This window comes from Helianthus annuus, chromosome 3, assembly GCF_002127325.2.
Source record: "Helianthus annuus cultivar XRQ/B chromosome 3, HanXRQr2.0-SUNRISE, whole genome shotgun sequence".
Lineage (NCBI taxonomy): Eukaryota > Viridiplantae > Streptophyta > Magnoliopsida > Asterales > Asteraceae > Helianthus > Helianthus annuus.
The window spans coordinates 3,608,480-3,629,098 of NC_035435.2; the positions used below are offsets into that span (position 1 = coordinate 3,608,480).

At 37.6% G+C, this 20,619-nt stretch overlaps 1 protein-coding gene across 1 annotated transcript; it reads left to right on the plus strand.

Annotated features, from left to right (window-relative positions):
- The first annotated feature begins 16,569 nt into the window (after positions 1-16,569).
- LOC110928487 (F-box/LRR-repeat protein At4g29420) lies at positions 16,570-18,679 on the plus strand. The gene is made up of 2 exons (XM_022171498.2): positions 16,570-17,278; positions 17,398-18,679. The coding sequence occupies exons 1-2, from the start codon at positions 16,921-16,923 to the stop codon at positions 17,922-17,924; spliced, it is 885 nt and encodes a 294-aa protein (XP_022027190.1). The 5' UTR covers positions 16,570-16,920; the 3' UTR covers positions 17,925-18,679.
- The last annotated feature ends 1,940 nt before the right edge of the window (positions 18,680-20,619 follow it).

The following is a 20,619-nucleotide window of genomic DNA, read 5'->3' on the forward strand; positions in this document are numbered from 1 at the left end:
AAAAGAATAGAGAGAAGCAAAGAAGAGAGAAAAGGATAATGTCTTTAACAGCAAGTAAATGAGAAAGCTCCTAAACTATAGACTAGGCAAGTAAGGCATTCCTAATTCCCTATAGTTATGGCTCTGATACCAATCTGTCACACCCCAACCGATGGCGGAAACATCGAGATGAGACGTACAAACTGTTCAAAGACATCATAACACTAGTTGTGACAATAATTAAAGTTTATTTCATTGACATTCATAAGTTTCATACAATACATGGAAATGAAAAAGTACATAACATAGATTGTAAATTTAAATAGTTGATGGGTTTCTAAGCCATCCTAGCCTTTTCTTGTTTTCTTGAATCCACAGCCTGCAGTATGCATTTAAAATACAATCAACAAATAATTGCTGGCGAGTATACAGGTTTGATATAGCATAGTAGAGTTAATAGTTTATCAAATCTAATCCATGTGAACAACTGATATTCAATTAACTGTCATACTCGTAACGATGAAATCCACATGTCCAAACCATAGTTACGCAATTAACATAGCCTAACCCTCGAAAGGGTGGTAATAGAGTTAATAGATTAAACCTAACAATACCCGTATATACGGGAGGGGCGTTACAACCTACAGCGCTGCCATTGATAGGGGAGGCTTGCAAAGTTAATGAACATGTAGCCATAGATGTTAACATCAGCACAACATAGATAATCAATGATCAAGTAGTTTCACAATAGTATGGATAGATTGTGCAATGAAAGTGTTTATCATTGTGTTTTTGATAAGGAAATGCATACTACACCCAAACGTGTAAAAAGAAAATGGGTCAAGTATACTCACCTTAGAGTGCGTTGCGTATTTCTTGGAATAGAATTAAGAATAATAGATTTCCCCAAGAGGATGTGCACAAGAGGATTACCCTATTAATTTTGAGGTTTGATTAATGTTGGGAACTTAGGGTTTATTTAAATAACAATGCATAAAAATAATACCAACATTCCGAAGTAATAAACATATGTTTCATGTGTTTATATTTATTAAAAATATATGACCAATTGTTTTATAAGTAATGGAGTAAAATAAATACTGATTATTAGAATAATATTACTGATTTTACCAAAGTATTATAAATATTATTACTAAGATGTTGGATTATATAAATAATAATAATTATGATATATATATATATAAATATTATAGATTAAAAATAATAAATATGATTATTTTATAAAATAATGTTGTTAATCTAAATAATATTGTAGATTTGTTTATTATAAAATAATTAGATAAAAATGATAATTCTGTTTATTTAAAATAATAAATCTGAAAAAAAATAATATTTCGGATTTAAATAATAATTTAAATGATAATTCTGATTATTATATATATATAAAAAATCTGATTTAATAAAGTAATTCTGAAAAATGTAAATACAAATTCTGAAATATAATTTCTGATTTACTAATTAAAAATAATAATTCTGATTAATCAAATAATAATTCTGTTATATATAAAAATAACAAATCTGAATTAATAAAATAAAATTTCTGAACAATAATAAATTCTGATTTAACATATAAATTCTGAAATACTAATTCTGAAAATAAATAAAAATTCAAATTCTGATATAATACAATAATAATTCTGATTTAAATATTATATTAAATCTGAAAATAACAATTCAATAAATCTGAAAATAAATAATAATTCAGATTGTTTAAATATTAATTTAGTTATAATAATTCTGGAAATTTTATAAATAAATCCTGATATAATAACAATAAAATTCTGATTTTATAAAAAGTATTAAATCTGATTTTTAAATATAAATTATGAATTTTATAAATAAAATTTCTGTTTCAGATTTAAAAAAATACTAAACCTGTTTTATAATAATATTAATAATAATAATAATAATATTAATAATATTAATAATAATAGTAAAACTGGAAGAAAAAAAAAATAAAAAAAAAAAAGAAAGAAGAACGGGGTCGGAAGGAGTTACCGGCGAACGATTACCGGCGACTGGACCGGCGGCAATGGCGGTGGTTCGGAGTTCCGGCGAGTGTACGAGTTCCGGCGGTTCTCCGGCGAAGTGAAGTGTGCTCCGGCGAGTCGTGAACAAGGACGTGAAACTCGAATCGGTTTGTGGTTTGCTTCGGTTTGTATCGGAGTTTTGGATTCGGTCGGGTGTAAAGGGACGAACCATGAAGGTTCGATCAAGTATATATAGGTGATGGGGGTGTTGGTTACAAGAACTGAAAGGTCGGTTCCGGTTAGATGATCAGAAGTCGGTTTAATAAACGAAGAAGACGAAGCAGCTTGTTGGCGGTTATGTTGTTTGATTCAAATTCACGCATTAAATACGTGATAAATACAGTGCAGGTCCAAACCATAACACATAAATGATGCAGCCCAGTTGGTTATGGTTGTTGTTTGTGAACTGATGGACGCGGGTTCGAATCCCGGGTCGCGCATTACATTGGGATTTAATCCCTTTTTTTTTTATATCAGTTATGATTAGCCACTAACTGAGTTTTCCAACTCAGTTAGTGCTGCCCTTTAGTAAAAGCTAACCAGGTTAGGTTATTTAACCGGTTTTCACCAACGGGGTTAGATTCGCTAACGGAAATGCTAAAAAATCAATAAAAATTTAGAAAATAATTATTTATTTAATTTAAATTGTTATTTTATTTATCTAAAATATTAATAAAATAATATAAAAATCATATTTAACCCAACTTCAATATTTTTACCGAATTAGCGTATAAATTCCAATTTTTGTACGGTTTAGGGTAATCTCTTGGCAACGATGAATTAAAGAGTCGAAATTAAGATGGAATTCCTCTGTTTTTACGTGTTTAACATAGTTTCAACGTGTTTAACATAGTTTCAACGTGTTTAACATAGTTTCAACGTGTTTAACATAGTTTCATAGTTTCAATGATTCATAGTATTCAAACACAAAATATGGATAAAATCATGCAATTTCATTATGATTTCAAGTCTCGAGTACAATTTTGGAATTTGAATCAAGTACAACAACGGTACAACTTACAAAAGTAGAAAGTACAAGTAGACTTTCCAAAAATGGAAAGTTTGAAAATACGAAATGTTACAATCATGGCTTGGGTCCCATACTCTAACTAAATTTTTGTTGGGGAGTGTAGGAGCAGCTGAAGAGGGCTATCTATATTTGGTATATCGATAGTGGCTGTTCCAGACACATGACAGGAAATAAAGAGTTATTGAACAATGTTAAACAAATTCGTCGTGGTTATGTGAATTTTGCCGGTGAAAAGGGTGGTTACATCACCGGTGAAGGCTCTGTGTCAAATGGAAAAATCACGCTGCATAAAGTGAACTACGTTGAAGAACTGAAGCATAACTTGATGTCGGTTTCTCAAATCTGTGATAACAAGTACACGATGTTGTTCACTGATAAAGCTTGTTTCGTTATGCGTCCGGGATTTGCTGTTCCTGAAGATTGGATCGTTATGAGGGCTCCAAGGGTGAATAACACATATGTTATGGACATGCGCCCGTTGGTTAACTCGTCTGCTCTAGCGACATGTCTACTTTCGAAGGCGACTGAAGATCAATCGTATCTCTGGCATAGGAGAATGGGCCACGTGCATCTGCGAAAAATGAACCACTTAGTGAAAAACAACTTGGTGTTGGGAGTTCCTTTACGTAGTTTCAATATGCACAACAAATGTGAATCATGTGAAAAAGGAAAAATCAAACGAAAGCCTCATAAACCGAAAACAGTTAACTCAATCCAAAAACCACTTGAATTGCTTCACATGGATCTTTTCGGCCCGATTCATGTTGCTAGCATTGGTGGGATGTCTTATTGCTTAGTTGTCACTGACGACTTCTCACGTTACTCATGGGTATTTTTCTTAAAAACAAAGGTCAAACCGCTGGTATTTTAAGAGACTTATTCAAACAACTTGAGAAAAATTATTCACTTCCTATTAAGAAAATCCGAAGTGACAACGGCACTGAGTTTAAAAATCATTATATGGATGAGTTATGTCGGGAAATGGGAATAGTTCATCAGTTCAGCGCTCCATATATTCCTCAACAGAACGGAGTTGCAGAACGGAAGAATCGTACCCTGATTGAGGCGGCCCGCACTATGCTTTCTGAATCTAAATTGCCAATTTTCTTCTGGGCCGAGGCGGTAAACACTGCATGTTATGTGTTAAATAATGTGCTTACTGTCAAAAGAGAAGATAAAACGTGTTATGAATTGCTTGAAAACAGGAAACCGAACTTATCTGGTTTTCAACCTTTTGGGATTAAGTGTGTTATCAAACGCACCAAAGATACTCCGAAAATGGGGGAAGTTGGTGAAATTAGGTTCTTTTTGGGTTATGCCAATGGAACTCCAAACAAACGCGTTTATAACATCAAGAAGCGAATAGTGGAGATCGTGTTTGACATAACTCCTTTGAGTTTTGATCCTCCACCGTCCGAATTCGGTCCCAAAAGTGGTTATGATTATGATAAATTGTTTGATTCGTTTGATCTTCTTGATGTTTCAGAAGAAGATTCGGAGGTTGTATACACACATCTTGTGAACAAAGATGAAGTGGATGCGAGCTGGAGAGCAAGTATTCCTACTAATGTGTCTTCGAATGTTCCAGTCGCTGATTCTTCGTCCGTAAATGATGTTGTTGCTGGGCAGATCCCCAATGCAGCTGCTCAAACTACAAGTGGAGATCTATACGTTGACTTTTTAGCATATCCAAATGTTAATGCGTCTTCTGGTAATGATCAAGCTTCTTCTAGTAATGCAAATGCTGAGGGGGAGATTCAGTCAAATTTGGGAAACAATCTTCAAGCTCCGGAAATCCCAGTTCCAAGAACAAATATTCATCATCCTGTTGATAATATTATTGGGAATCCAAATGCGGGAGTGCAAACGCGAAGGAGTATTTCAGAAATGCAATGTCTGTTCTCTACTATCAAGAAAGAAGAAATCTACAATCTTAGCCTGCATGAATGTTTTATCTCTCAGATAGAGCCGAAGAACTATCAAATGGCTCTGAAGGATAATTCTTGGTGTGAGGCGATGCAAGAAGAGTTAGCTCAGTTCGACAAGTTAAAGGTGTGGAATTTGGTCGATCTTCCAAAAGGCCAACATGCAATCAACACGAAATGGGTTTTCAAGTGCAAGAAAGACGATAAGGGTGTCGTTGTCAGAAACAAAGCACGGTTGGTTGTTCAAGGCTTCAATCAGGAGGAAGGGATTGATTATACCGAAGTTTATGCACCTGTGGCAAGACTGGAAGCTATTCGTTTGTTTCTAGCCTTTGCTGCACACATGCGTATCAAAGTCTATCAGTTGGATGTGAAAAACGCCTTCCTTTATGGGAAATTGCATGAAACTGTGTATGTGTCCCAACCACCGGGTTTCGAAGCTCCAGGGTTAGACAACAAGGTCTATTTGTTGGACAAGGCTCTCTACGGTCTCCATCAGGCTCCTCAAGCGTGGTACGAGACGTTGTCAAAGCATCTATTGGAGCATGGGTTCTCGCGTGGTGCGATTGACTCCACAGTGTTCATTTTGAAGAAAGGGGGAGATTTTCTGATCGTGCAAATTTACGTTGATGACATAATTTTTGGTTCTTCAAATGAAGAATTGTGTCGTGAGTTTGAAGCGGTGATGAAGTCAAAATTTGAAATGAGCGCGATGGGCGAGTTATCATTCTTTTTAGGTCTTCAAGTGAGTCAAGAAAAACCGGGACGTACGTGCATCAGACGAAGTATGTCCATGAGATTCTCAAAAGATTTGGACTGGAAGATAGCCTACCCTATGACACGCCTCTACCGACAAATCTCAAGCTTTCATCCGATGATGTGAAAGATCCTGAAGTGGATCCGACGCTATATCGAGCAATGATAGGTTCACTGATGAATCTTACTGCTTCACGACCAGATATTATGTTCTCTGTTTGTTTGTGTGCTAGGTACCAATCAACTCCGAATGAGTCTCATTTGAAAGCAGTCAAGCGTATTTTCAGATATCTGAAAGGGACGCCTAAGCTTGGATTGTGGTATCCAGCTGAAGGTGGTCTGGATTTGATCGCGTATGCTGACGCAGATTTCGGAGGGTGCCGGCTGAACAGAAAATCAACCTCTGGCGGCGCACAACTTCTTGGAAATCGTCTTGTCTCGTGGCAATGCAAAAAGCAAGTTGCCGTTTCTCTATCCACGTGCGAGGCCGAGTACATTGTTGCTTCAAGCTGTTGTGCTCAGGTCTTGTGGATTCAGCAGCAAATGAGGGATTACGGTTTGAATTTTACTCGAACTCCTATCCTTGTCGATAACAACTCTGCCATTTCCATAACAAACAATCCAGTTAATCACTCACGTACTAAGCACATAGATGTTAGGCATCATTTTATTCGTGACTGTGCTGAGAAGGGTTTAATAGAAGTGGTTAGGGTAGACACCTTGGATAATCTTGCCGACCTGTTTACGAAAACATTCGATCGGGCTAGATTTGAAAATCTGGTCCGAATGATTGGCATGATCAACCCAGAGTAAAATGCTTTCAAAACTCGCATAGAAATTTTATTTTATCTTTTCTGTATAGTTCTTTCCGCTTTCGAAAAACTGAAAAAACTCCAAAAATATTTTACTTAGTTGTAGGAAAAATTTTCAGAAAAATACAAAAACATATAAAAAAAAATCTAAAATGAAGTCGTATTGAGATATAAGGGAAATGATAGTACATTGGTTAGTCGTATCTGGTGCAGGACTATGGCTATATATATATAAAGTTAACTGTTAAATGTGACAGCTTCATCATATGTTGCTTCGGTAGGTTTTACGCGTAAATAAGAACCTGTCTTTGGTATATAAACATAATGAACTGCGTAACTCGTGTGGCGCATCTCTCGGATATATGATCTTGGTACCGTAATTTCGTTTGATAGATTGCCGAGGTTCTGAGATACGTGGTCTTTATGCTGTTTATCATCTGGGTATCATGGTTGTTTCTTTTACCGGAAAACAACGGGGACGCAAGTCTAGATCTTCCATGATACCATACATACGTGTAAATATCCTTAAATTCCTGATGCATCCGACCCAAATAAGTGATAAACAATCACATGTCCCACAAAATCATGCGGGAGTCAAGTTTATCCTTAATAAGTGATTCTATCACAAATGACTTGCTTCTGTGCCCTATGCATCTGAATTCCAAATAAGTGAGTATCTCACAATAGTTATACGTCAAAAACAGATGATAAATGGTATTCTCACCAGTAAGATGATCTCTCGTGCATACCTTGATACGGGAGTATATTCTGAGGTGGGTAAACATAGTTACTGTCAGCTATTAATACACTTAATTCCATATCTCGAAAACAGTGTTCAAAAGCGTGCTAAAACTTAAGTGGACCACAATACCGTTGAACGTCTTGAACTGTCAACATCATTCTAAGAGATTAAAGCTAAATGCTATGGTTCTTGTGTTGAGTACTGACAGTAAAACCGATATGATTCCTTTGCTCCGATTTCACAAAAAGATAATTAGTGTAAATACGTTCTAGGCTTATTTTCCATTTCAGTCAAAAATTGAAAAGTCACAAAAAGATTTTGCTTTCTTGTTTCTATGTGCGAGTTAACTTATTTAGAATACTCTAGGGTTGTGAAAATAATTCAATAAGATATTAAATATCAAGTTCGGTAAGCTTAAAATAAGTTTTTCTCATGAAAAATCGGTCGTGTAAGATTTACCTAAGTGTTTGTGAGAAAGTTCATCAGGTAAGGAAGTTGATAAAGTTTTGTACCAAGCAGTACACAAGTAAAAGTTTTGTTCTTTGAAAATTTATAGTTGTGAAGTTAGGGGTAAAATTGCAAATTAAAGTTTAATTGGTCCGCATTTTGTAAAAGGTTTCCATGGTCCGACCTTTCAAAGAAAATCATCCAAGTATTCCGATTAAAAAAAAACAAAACAAAACCGGGTCCGAGGTTTGACACTTCTCCGGTCCGAGTTTTCTAGCAAAGTCGTGGGTCCGAGTTTTAATCTCCCCAGCCGTGACCCACCTCCTACACTTCATATAGTCCGATTTTTTTTCTTATGTCTCCTTCACTATTCTTCTTTCAAAAAAACCTCTGAGGTTCTCCTTCTCTCAAACCCTCATTCCACTTCATTCTTCTTCTTGATTCTTGCATATTTCTTGCTTCTTGGTCATAAAATCCTAAGTCATCTTCAAGGTATGTAAACTTTATCCCTTACATCTCCATGGTATCTTGTTTGGTAAGCTTTCTTGGATTTCTAGGGCTTGATTTGAACTTAGTGTTCATAGTTCTTGATAAATTCATGCTTAAATCTTTGTGATTTCTCTCAAATTGTTGGTTTCATGTGATGATTTTGAGTTTCTTGAAGTTAGGGTTTGTTAGAAATTTTGGGGCTTTTGTGTTTGGCTTCAAGAGCTTGGTGTTCTTGATGTTGGGTTTCTTGAATCATGTAGAAATTTGTTTGTTTGAGTTAATTTTGAGTTTTGTTTGGTTGAAAGTTTGTATGAATGTGTGTTTTAAGTTGTTTGGTTAGGCAAAAATTGTTACTTGCTTGAACATGTTCTTGGCGCGAAACTTGGTTATTTAGGAAGAAGATGATAAAAAATTTGAATTTTTGCCTTTGATTCATCATGGTCGTGCTTGTGTGTTAAGATTTTGAGTTTCAAACTTTTTCTCTTCCGTAAGTTCGGAGAGATTAAAGTCTTGATTCAATGATAAAATCTTAACATTTAAACTCTCTTCGTTCCGAGTTCTTATCGTTCCGATTTTTGTTACCTGTGTGTTTATAGTGAGTTCAAAACAGTAGCTGAGTCCTCCGAAATTTTTAAAGTTCTGTGATTGTTGTCTGTCCGAGTTTTGAAGTTGTTTTTGCTCCGAGTTTTAGTATCATATATATGTCCGAGTTTTAACCGGTTTAAAAACAAGGGGCTCCGAGGTTTTCAGTCTGCTCTGTTTGTCCGAGGTTTGACTTCTCAATAGTCAAGCAGTCATCTGTCCGAGGTTCTTTGACAGCAAAAACATTTTAGTCAAAACGTGTTTGTTCCGAGTTTCCTTTAGTCAAAACTGTCAAATGTTTGGTTCCGAGTTTTAAGCAGGTCCGAGCTTTACTTTGTGTAAAACATGAACTGCTCCGAGGTTTACTGTTACATGTTGTCTCCGACGTTTGCAATTCAAGCTTTATCCAATTGGTCTCTCACTAGGGGTTTCGTTAAATTGTTTGGGACTGTGTCTGAATTTTATCTCACAGTCTATCTCTCTTATATATTTTCACTGTGAGGTTAATTATTCAAAGTTTGTCTTTTTATACATCAACTGTGTATAACTATTCGAGGATTGATCTTTTTATGTTAACTGTGTGTTTTTGTTTATGTGACAGTAATTTTTGCCCAACATTATATATTGAAGTGCCCTATGTGTAAACGGCATGTTTTATTTTCTAAACTGATGCATGTGTTTTGTTTTTGGTTTTGGTTTGTCTTCAACAGAAATGGCAGAACAACCTCGTCCGGTTCGTGAGTTTCATCGAAATCATAATCAAATTGCATTGCTAAACGTGAACGTTGGTGGTGGAGCGGAATATGCTGATATTATTCGTTTTCTTCGAAATTCAAGAATTGGTTTCGCGATTTCAGAAAATATTCACCAAGTGCAAGCATATATTGATGATTTTTGGCGTACGGCTCGGACTGTTGATGATACTATCGAAGCTACTGTTTCTGGAAGTTCTATTGTTATCACGGAGGCAGTTATTCATGCGGCTCTCCGTTTTGGTGACTTAGATCATGGTAACACGTGCTATGTGCGTCAAATACGAGAACGTGGAGTTAGATCTTTCGGCTATGCTGGTTCTTTTGCTAAGAAGGAGATCTACAAGGCTATGTTTCTTGGGCAGTGGAGATACTTCTTTCATGTGTTGATGCAGTGTTTGTCTCCACGAAAATCGGGAACTGATACAATGGGTAATGATCTTGTGTCTGGAATGATTGGGTTAACTTACAACCAGCCATACAATTTCTCTCTAATGATTCTCCAAGCTCTCAAACACCAGATCGGTCTGAAGGCAAATGATAAGCGATTGATGATTTTGTATCCTCGATTTCTTTGTCTTATTTTTCGACATTTGTTGCCGAATCTTTCATTCGAAGGAACTTTGCCTGCCTACGCTCTAGCACCAATGCCTAGTCGTATTTTCACTGATTGTGCCAAAGTTAACAAGTCCACAAGGACTGATGCACGTCCAGTTCCGACTCCCTTGTGTGGTGTTATTCTTCAAGACAACTACAATCCAGAAATTGATTCGAAGTGGTTAAACATTAGAGATGGTATTGATCAAATCTTAGTTGGAGATGCTCAAGAGCCCGTGGTTGTTCAACCTCAGGTTGATCTTCAACAACCACCGGCTGCTATTTCGGAACCTGAACCTGTTCAAGAACCAGTGATTTCTGAACCAGTTGTTGTTGCTTCTCTTCAAGAAGCTGTGTCTGTTCAAGTTCCAGTTTCTACGTCTTCGGCAACAGGGGTTGCTGTAGAAACTGATAATGTGATTTTAGAGCTTGATGCTGCTTTAGAAGCGTGTCCGTCCTCCCGTACAGTTGACAAAGGGAAACGGCCTATGGAGGAAGTTATTGTGGATGAATTGATTGATGATATGCCATCCGAAAAACAATACCTTCGTTTAGTAATGAAAGAACTTCAAAATCGTCTTCCACCCCCCGAAAGAAGAAATCTTGAGTTATTTCGAGCGAAGGTTGCTTCTCTCGGTCCCTCTTCCGATTGGAGTATTCGCCTAGATAGCTGGAATGACAAAACAAACAATTTGGATTCAATTGATTTTAGCTCGTCCTCTTCTGATGATGATGATGAAGACCGTCGTCGTCCTGTTTCTGATACTGTTCGTGTACCAGTACCTTTCAGGATATATAAGCGACAACGTGTTGCTGTTTCGGCTCTTCAGTCTTCGAGTCCGATGGTTGCTTCGGTCACGGTTACATCCAGCTCGGCTCCATCCGACTCCAGAGGTCTTCTTAATATGGAGTTATCGGTAACTCTCCCGTCACTGTCTTCCTCGCTTCCATTTCCTTCCTTTGTGGAAGCTACCAGTGTGGTTACTTCTTCTCAACCGGTAACGCCGATTATGTCGTCTCCAATTCCTGTAGTACCGCTATTTGAGTCGTTAGCATCTCAAACGGGTACAGGCAATTTGTTTGCCTTATCAGGAAGTTCCTCTCTGCCAGTGCAACCTAGTACTCTCACTGATTTGCCAGCATCATCAGAGTCACGTCAAGCAGGTCCGAAGGTCGCTTACGGTCGGAATCCACCAGCAGTGCGACCGAAGAAAGGTTCTTTGCGTCCTCCAGTGACACCATACTCAGGTCCTAGGCCATCCAGGACACAGCCGTCTAGCTCAAGACCTCCTGCCCCTAGATCTTCTACAGTTTCTGCTTCGAGACCGTCAGGTTCAGGTCAAGGACAGAACTTTCAGCAGTTTATCCGTGGCAAGTTTCAGGATGCAGCCAAGGTTATGGTTCAACACAAGGATCAGATTTCTAGGCAACAGGAAGAAATTGCCTTCTTGAAGAAAAAGGGATGCAGAACGAGACCAGCAGATGGCTCAGCTTTTTCGTCTAACCAAGGATCAGAGTGTTCAGTTGGGTAAGTTCATAACCCAAGATGCCTCGACGGCTGCTCGACAACAGACCTTGGTTAGTACGACGGATCGGCTTCTCGGGATTGTGACAGATCTCGTATCACTCCTTGCTGCTCAGGGGGAGATTTCGGCTTCGGATTTTCAGGTTCAGGCTAAGTGCAAGATGGATGAACTAAAGAAAATTAGAGACGATCTTGACAAGGACAAGGATCCCAACGCGTCGAAGCAGGGGGAGCAGTCAAGGAGCGCACGTGCTCCTGAAGCTGCAATCCCGGCTCATGTTGAAGGGGAGTCCTCAGGTGCAGCTGCAGGGGGAGATAAGGGCCCTGCAGAGGCTGATGCTGAATTGATTTTGGGAGCTGGTGAAGTGGTTGAGGAAACGTTTGAGGATTGGCGAACAGACGACGACTTGGCTGGCAAGTTCAGTTTCATTGAGACTGCGAAAGGGAAGACAATTGAGTATGAGTCCTTACCGGTCAACAGTGATACTATCAGAAGCTTTGTGTTTGGCTGTGAAATGCCCGAAGAAATTTTTAATCCTATACGAATTCCTGAAGAAGTCAGTGTGGCAGGTCGAAAATGGTTTAGAAATCTTCCAGATGATACTCAAAGGAAGAGGTACTTATCCACAAAAGGTGAGTACTCAGGACAAATTCGAAGTTGGGATTTCGATGAGCAGCACGGCCTGGTAATGATCAAAAGGACCGATGGGGTTCAGTACTTCAGGCCTAGGGCTAAGGATCTTCAGACTCTTCCAGCACGTGATCTTCATCACATTGCTCAACTCGATCTCAACAACCATACAAATGTTGCCAGTATCAGAGGATTGATTCCTCATCTTGTTGCTGAGAGTCGTGAGAGCAAGTGGAAGTTGTTCAAGCCAGCAGTCGGTCAAGGAGTTAAGTATCTAAACAAGTTCACTAGTAAAGAAGAATGGAAAGTGGTTTACCCTCCAGCGAGTTGCCTTCGTAAAATTCCTATGCGAAAGTTCGATCTCGACAAATTCGACAAAATAGGTTATTGGTATCTCAATGGGAAGACTGGGGAAGCCGTGATTACTGAAAAGAATTTGACGGAGGAGATTGCTAAGATTCTGGATCCAATTTGGCTTGCCAACCTTAGAGAAGCTCAGTTGAAGAAGCTTCGGCGCCTGCCTCTAAAGTACAATGAAGAAGATCGTGTTCTAGCGGACTAGTTCATCAAGGTGGTTCAGTTCTGTGTGAAGAACAAGGTCTGGGCAGGAAGCCGCTTCTCGAAGAGAGTTTGAAGATCTCAAGTTCAATGAAGACCATGCATTGATCAAGGGGGAGTTTGTTAATGCACTTTTGGTGATAAGTGCATGTCTCCCAATTTATTAGGGTCTTTATTGTACATATGCTCAAAATTAGTCCCAAGATGTTCCTAGGGACAACTTTGTCCAAGTTTTATGGATGTTTTCCTTAGTCAGAGTTTTTTGTATAGGACTAAGGTCAGAGTTTTGTTAGTGTAGCTTTTGTCTGAGTTTTGTCTAGGCAAAGGTCTGAGCTTTGTGCTATTTGTTTTGTCCGAGCTTTCTAGTTAGTCTTGAAAGTCCGGGCTTTGCCTTGTATATATACTTTAATATGGAATAGACAAGGCAAACGATTCTGTGTGAATTTCTGTGCACCTAACCCTAATCATTGTCTTTTGTCTGGCGGCTGCTTTGTGTGAGTGACGTCATTCATCTTCATCAAGAATACTCAGTGTATTCTTGATTTCTCTCTCAAATCCTTGCATTCTAGTGTTTCATCTGCAGTGGTTGATCATCAGGTGGATTCCGCACACCTGTTGGTTGCTTTAGCTGAGTGAGATCTTGGATTAGGAGGCCTTACAATTAAAAGACCATCACCAGTTGAATAAGTGTTTCCCTAATCTTCAAGTTCTTAAGTTGATAGGGGTAGGGCTTAAAGATCCAAAGATCCACCTTCTCAACCTCCAAACCTGCCATTTGGATTTCTTTGCTGATCCATCATCTGTAACTCTAATCACCCCCAACCTCATCAAACTAAAAATTAAATGTCCCTATCACGCTGCAATTCATGTTGATGCTCCCATGCTATCTCACTTTCGTCTTAGGCTTAATACCTGTACACATGTTGCTGCATTCACTCCCAAAAGTTTTGAGAATTTGAAAACACTTTGGCTGGACTCTTTTTATATTGGATCATTACTTTCAGAATTCCCGATCACAAAAACAGTTCAGAATCTGACCCTGGGTTCGGGAAAGAATGCACCAACTAATGCAGGAGATTCAAAACTGACCTTAGGGAAGGTGTTCACAATTTTCCCGAACTTGAGTTCTCTATGTGTCAAATCAAGTGCTTGGTTGGAATTAGAAGCTTGTTCGAATCCAGAAGGTTGGGAGTAAAAGATTGAAGACAATCTATGCATATCTGATGTTAGTTGACCCGTCGTTAACGTTCTCATATGTTGCGCGTGTGTTGGACCAATGCGTAGGCTTGTCAGTGGTCTCGTTGCTCATCCATGTTGTTGTTGTTGATACTAAATTTAAAAGTTTCATGTCTAAGTGCATGGTTCGTTGGCCGCGGTTGAAGTGGCGGTGGGGCATATGGAGTGAATACGTGAAAGATACTTGGATAACCAATCTATATCCAACTGAACACCACAAATCATCTAATAAGCTTTGCTTTTGATGGGGTAAGATATATATGTTATTCATTTAGTTTAATTTGGATATTTGGTTTTGATGAAATATTAATGAAAATGCTTAAACTGTTACATTTAGTTTTGATTCTTATTCTATAAATGTAGTTATAAAAAGTGTTTACCAATACGTCCTTTTATCCTTTGATTTTGAGACACCATGATCTACCGTTTCCTTTTGACTACTCTCTATGGCTACACAATATATCTTGGAAACCACCAATTATCTTGTGGAAACTAGGGGTGTAAATAAGACCAAAGGTTGGTTAAAAGCTCGAACAAGTTGAGCCCGAGCTCAAGCCTGTAATAGAGCTCGTTTAGTTATCGAGTTCGAGCCTGAAATACAAAGCTCGTTTAGGCTCGCGATCCTAAACGAGTCCAAACAAAATTTTACTTTTTTATATAATGACGATGACGATGACGGCGGCAACGAGCCGAGCATTGGCTCATTTAAGAGATATTGAAGCAAGCCCGAGCCGAGCTTTTAGCTTGTTTGAGTTTGTTCTCAAAATAGCTCGAGCCCGACTCGAGCTTTGGGGTTAACTTGCGAGCTGACCTCGAGCTCAAATAAGTAGGCTCCAACCGAGCCGAGCTCGAGCTTCATAAAAACATGACGAGCCGAGCTCGATCCTAGTTAGGCTCGGCACGGCTCGTTTACACCCATACTTTAAACACACCTTGATGGATTTTTTTCCATTTGATTCTCTTTGACAGCCTCAAAAAGGCTGTTGTATACAGCAGAAAGTAATAAGAACAGGTTGTCTTTAAGTGTTTGTTTGGTAAACACAAAGACAAAAGACATGAGATAAAAACACCACCACATTTTGCCCTTGTTTTAAATCGTTTTTTTTTTTTTTTTTTTTTTTTTTTGCTGTTTTAGAACAGCCGTCTGTGTTGGTTTAATCGAGTTGTTCACATGTCATGGTTCAATAGGTACAGGTCATGGATGTTGGATTAATCGGGTTCGTTCACTGATTACAACGGGTCACGGGTCTCAGGTTATGAGGTGTTCGATTGTTTGCGTGAAATAAACGAAACTTCACGTGATCAAGTGCATAGTGCATGGCTTGAAAAACATTTTATGGTTTTTAGATTTGGATTATATTAATAGTTTAAGTAGGTGTACTTGGTATTTGGTGTGACCTATTTAATTGGTGCATTTGGTAGAAGAGTGGGTCTCCAAGTTTACCGGTTCTTTAAGTAGACTAAGTTATTTTATTGTTATTTCAATTTCTCACGTTGTAATCTTGTATGGCTATTTAAACGTCGATAACCCGATTTCGTTTATACAAATACATATAGCTTGTGTATTTATTTTGAATGTCAAATAATTTGAATTCTTTTATAAAAGTAAACATAGTTTACTTCAAACTTCAAACAATCCGAATTCTTTTATAAAAGTAAAAATAGTTTACTTTGAACATCAAACAATTCGGATTCTTTTCCAAAAATAAATATAGTTTATATATTTACTTCAAACATCAAACAATTCGGATTCTTTTACAAAAATAAATATAGTTTATATATTTATTTCAAAAATCAAACAATTCGGTTTCTTTTACAAAATAAATATAGTTTATATATTTATTTCAAATATCGTACAACAAGAATTCTTGTATAAAAAAATAGACGTAGTTTATCTATTTATTTCAAACATCCAACTCGATGATACTGCTATAAAATAAATTTATTTTTTTATATTTATTTCAAACGCCTAAACGACATATACCTATATTTTGTTAAGTTATCGTACAAGACGCGATACATAATATGAGTTAGTTATATATTGTTTTATTTTCATATAACTATTCTTTACATACATCTACGATTTCTCGAGACGAATAACGTGATTATATCGATATATTTATATATTTTTATATGAATATTTATATATTTTAAATCTTTCGAGAACTAAATCTTTTCAATACTTACTAGTGATGCGGGCCCAAGTGTGCAGGAGCGGGCCATCTTGTATTTGGAGGCCCAAGATCATGTAACAAAAGGGGGCTTCACTAAAATGGCTCTAACTTGGGTCGCGAGGGTCCGTTTTGGGCGTGCGACCAGGCGAAAAACGTTGTAAAAGGTATGTTTTCATGTTTTCCTCTTATGTTTAAACAGAACCGATCAACATGGTTTGCATGGTTTAAGGATTAAAGCCAAACCATGAACACCGCTAAGAATTAGTTTTTGAAGAGCTCGAACCGTGTAGTTGAAATTGGTTTATAACACCATATTTTGAAATCAGCTTAAACCCGGTCAAACCCGACCTGAACCGGTCAAAACCAGCTTCCAACTGACCAAACCCAATTGTTTGACTTTCTTTCCAACAAAAACCTGTTTCGGCTTTTGTGGACTCAAACCGATTTAGAAAAAAAAAAAAAAAAAAAAAGGAGGAAAAAAACCTATAAAAAGGCTGTCAATTGGGTTGGACCCTATCGGGTCGAGGGCCACAGAGATATAAATTAACAGGTAACCCGAATGCATGGCATCTTCTCGCTGAATATTCAAAACCCTAGCTACTTCTCTGGCGGATCATAAGAAGTAACTGTTTACATGGACAAACTTCCTGAGTCTCTGCTACTCGAAATCCTGAGTCGACTCGACAACTCAGCCGACGTTGCTCGCTGCCGATTCGCTTCCAAGGCTTTCAATAATGTCTTTCCAGACCTTCGATCAATTAAGCTACTATGCTCATGGCGCGGCACTTCAGGCTCTATTTCCTCGAGTTGTTTCAAGAAGGTTTTTCTGGACTTTATTTCTAAACTGAGAGTTGTTGAATCGGTGTGTATCGGCCTTCATGACGCCACTGGAGTTGATCCCGTAGATGCGGAATTTTTAATGGAGTGGCTGCCTAGGGTTTCCCAAACCTTGAAATCGCTTTCGTTGTCTGATCTTCCTTTCGCCAAGTATTGTAAGTTTAATAGTATTTTCTAGTGATTTTGTCGACTTAAATGGCCGCTTGATTAGTCTCCTCTTTGAATATTTTCTAGTGATTTTGTTAAGCTATTCGTTCTGCATTGTTTGTGGCAGGTCATAATCTTGCTGAGTTAAATCTAAGGTCTGCACGGCTGTCTTTGGACCACTTGAATCCAATGCCAATGCTAACTACTTTGACACTTGAATGCACAATATTACAAGACCATCACCTACACCAGTTGAATAAGTGTTTCCCTAATCTTCAACTTCTTAAGTTGGTAGGTATCACAGGACTTAAAGATCCTAAGATCCACCTTCTCCACCTCCAAACCTGCCATTTGACTCTGTATAGTGATCTATCATCTTTGACTCTAATCACCCCCAACCTCATCACACTCAAAATTGTACTATGTGGCTATCACACTGCAATTCATGTTGAAGCTCCCACGTTATCTCTCTTTCATCTTAGTGTTGACGGCCAAAAACATCCTGCCGCTTTCACCGCCAAAAAGTTTGAGAACCTGAAAACACTTTGCTTGGACTCTTTCTACATTGGCTTCTTACTTTCAGAATTCCCGACCATGAAAACAGTAGAAAACTTTGATACTGGATTCGAGAAACATAGCACCAAGAGACGCTAGAGATTCAAAATTAACCCTAGGGAAGGTGTTCAGGGTTTTTCCGAACGTGAGTTCTCTACGTATTAATTCAGGTGCTTGGTCGGAATTAGAAGCCTGTTTGGATCCTCAAGGTTGGGACATAATTTTGGATGGGAGTAAAGGATTGAAGACAATCAGTGCATATCTGATGTTAGTTGACCCGTCGTTGACTTTCTCATATGTTGCATGTCTGTTGGACCAATGCGTGGGCTTGTCAGTGGTCTCGTTGCTTATCCACTGTGGTGTTGATGGTACTCAATGTAAAAGTTTCATGTCTAAGTGCATGGCTCGTTGGCCTGGGTTGAAGTGGCGGTGGGGCGTATGGGGTAAACGCATGAAAGATACTTGGATAACCGATCTACAGATAACCGAACACCCCAAATCATCTAAGAAGCTCCGGTTGTGATGAGGTAAGATCGATCATATGTCATTTGTAATCGTTTCTATTGATGAAGGTTTTAATATTTTTAGTTTATGTTATTGGCTACTGTGTTTTTATGAAATATAACCTATAGATCTAAATATTAGAGTTATGATTTGTATTGCATTATTATTCTCATCATTTCAGAACCAGATTGTGGGAACTTGAGGACTTTTGAAATGCATGCCAAAGGGTCGGGTTCATCGATTATTATTATTATTGTCCAGTTTTTATAAATTTTTAATGTGTCTAGTACAAGATTATAACGACTGATAATAAAAATAATTACTAATTTTTATATATCTTATTTTTGTCAGCCTGGGAGCAGGGTTATAGGTATGTTCAGGGGCGGACCTAATGTGTTAGTAGGGATAGCACGGGCTACGGCTCAACCCGGTCTCAATTAGTCTGCTGTATATATATATATACTAATATATTTTGATTCTATTATTTATGCTTAGTCAGCAAATTGGTTTCTCTTCTATCATATGGTTTGTAGTAATACAATAAGGTTTTGTGGTCTATTAAAAAATAATATGAATAGACTTTTTATGGAAAACTTATAAGTTAATTTGGACTAAGCTGGGTTGAATATGATCTGCATTGGATTATAATACTCTTTGGATTTATGTTAATTATGACCTGCATTTAGGACCCCTGACAAGGCTTTAAGTGCACTCCTAGTCACAGCTATAATCACATCATTTCGAAAGTGGTTAGAAGCGAAAAACTAAAACAATAAGCACAAAAACCAGTCATATGGTTACATTTGATCTCTGACTTGAGTCATTGTACTAGGTACAATAGATGCATTTAGTTATACATAACAACGGGCACATCTAGAAATTTATAAAGGTAAGTGGCATGAAACAAAGTAGGCGAAAATCTAAGGTGTGACGTTGAGGACTTGAGGCTTTGGCGCCTCAACTACACATGGTCTAAGACTCTCAGTTAATTTGTTACTTTGCTCGGTCCTTAATAATTTCGAGAATATTATTGGTTTTGATCTACATTATATTATACTAAACTAATGCAAAAGCTACTGTTATACCATTAAAACGTGTCACCTTTATAATTTTAGTTTCTTGTCGATGTTTTTAGTCCAATTTATGAGTTCTGATCTTCAACCAGCAACAATCAAACTTTGTTGTGCATTTAATTTTACCATTAGTCACTAAAATAGTCTTACCATCTAACATCATATGTAGATTCGGTTTGTCTTTTTCATTGTGTTAAAGAGATGTTTCTTTTTTCCTTTTTAATAGCAAATTTTGGCCCTGTGCTTATTTTGTTTGTTTTTTGAGCAAAAAAAAATGTGGTAAACTTTTATTGATAGCCATAGATAACAGATTGTTTTGCAAGTCTTGCATATGTGGGTCGGGTTGCGCGACAGGTAAATTAAGTTTGTGTCAAACTTGGTTTGCGTCAAAACGGGTTGTGAGCAAATAGAGTTTGGGTCGAGTGTCGTTCTTAAAAGGTATCATTTTGGTTTCGAGTCAAAACGGGTCCAACCAAAAAGAACTTGAGTTGAAATGTGTTGTTTTTGAGGAAAAAGTATCAAAACAAACATGCACTCGTTAACTTGTAATAGCCATCTCAACTAATCAGAGACTTTGATTCAATCTATTCTAGTTATAACAAACGTGTTCATGCATGACATCAACTATGATATGTAATTCTTTTATATCATATCTATCCGCCCATCCAACTTCATTCTCATTTCTTTGTACTCTTTATTTCAGATATCAAATATTTTATAAAATTGTTTTTGAGGATCAACTCAGGACCGAATATGGTTTTGAAGCAGCAACTGATTAATAAAATTGTGTTTAATTTGTTGTTGACTTGGTTCTGTCAAATATTGCTGAGCATTAGGCCACATCAGTGAGGCTAATAGGCTCATGCTAGCAGCTTGTGGTAGCTTCTGTAAGGGTCAAGTGACACTTTTGACCTTTGATTATTTTGAGATATAATTTGTTGTGCTATATAAAGTTACCAAACTATAATAGCCTCAAATAATTAAGACCGGGTTAGCAAGTGGAGTTTCCTTATCAGAACGGAAGTAGTTGGGCTTTAAAATAGTCAATGTCCTCAAGGATGTCTCATGAATTATACGAAAAGTGTCCTTTGATGATTAACAAAATAGGTCCGGTGAGTAGGGCTGTCAATCGTGTCATATTGATTGTTTAACAATTTGTAGTAAAGGACCAATATTTTTCACTACCGAGAGTACCGAGACCAACTAAGGCGCTTCTG

What these genes read in the sequence shown, in the direction of transcription:
- LOC110928487 (XM_022171498.2), top strand. Translation starts at nt 16,921, where the DNA reads ATGGACAAACTTCCTGAGTCTCTGCTACTCGAAATCCTGAGTCGACTC. An exon ending in TCTTCCTTTCGCCAAGTATT is followed by an intron (nt 17,279 to 17,397) that starts GTAAGTTTAATA and finishes TGTTTGTGGCAG; the next exon opens with GTCATAATCTTGCTGAGTTA.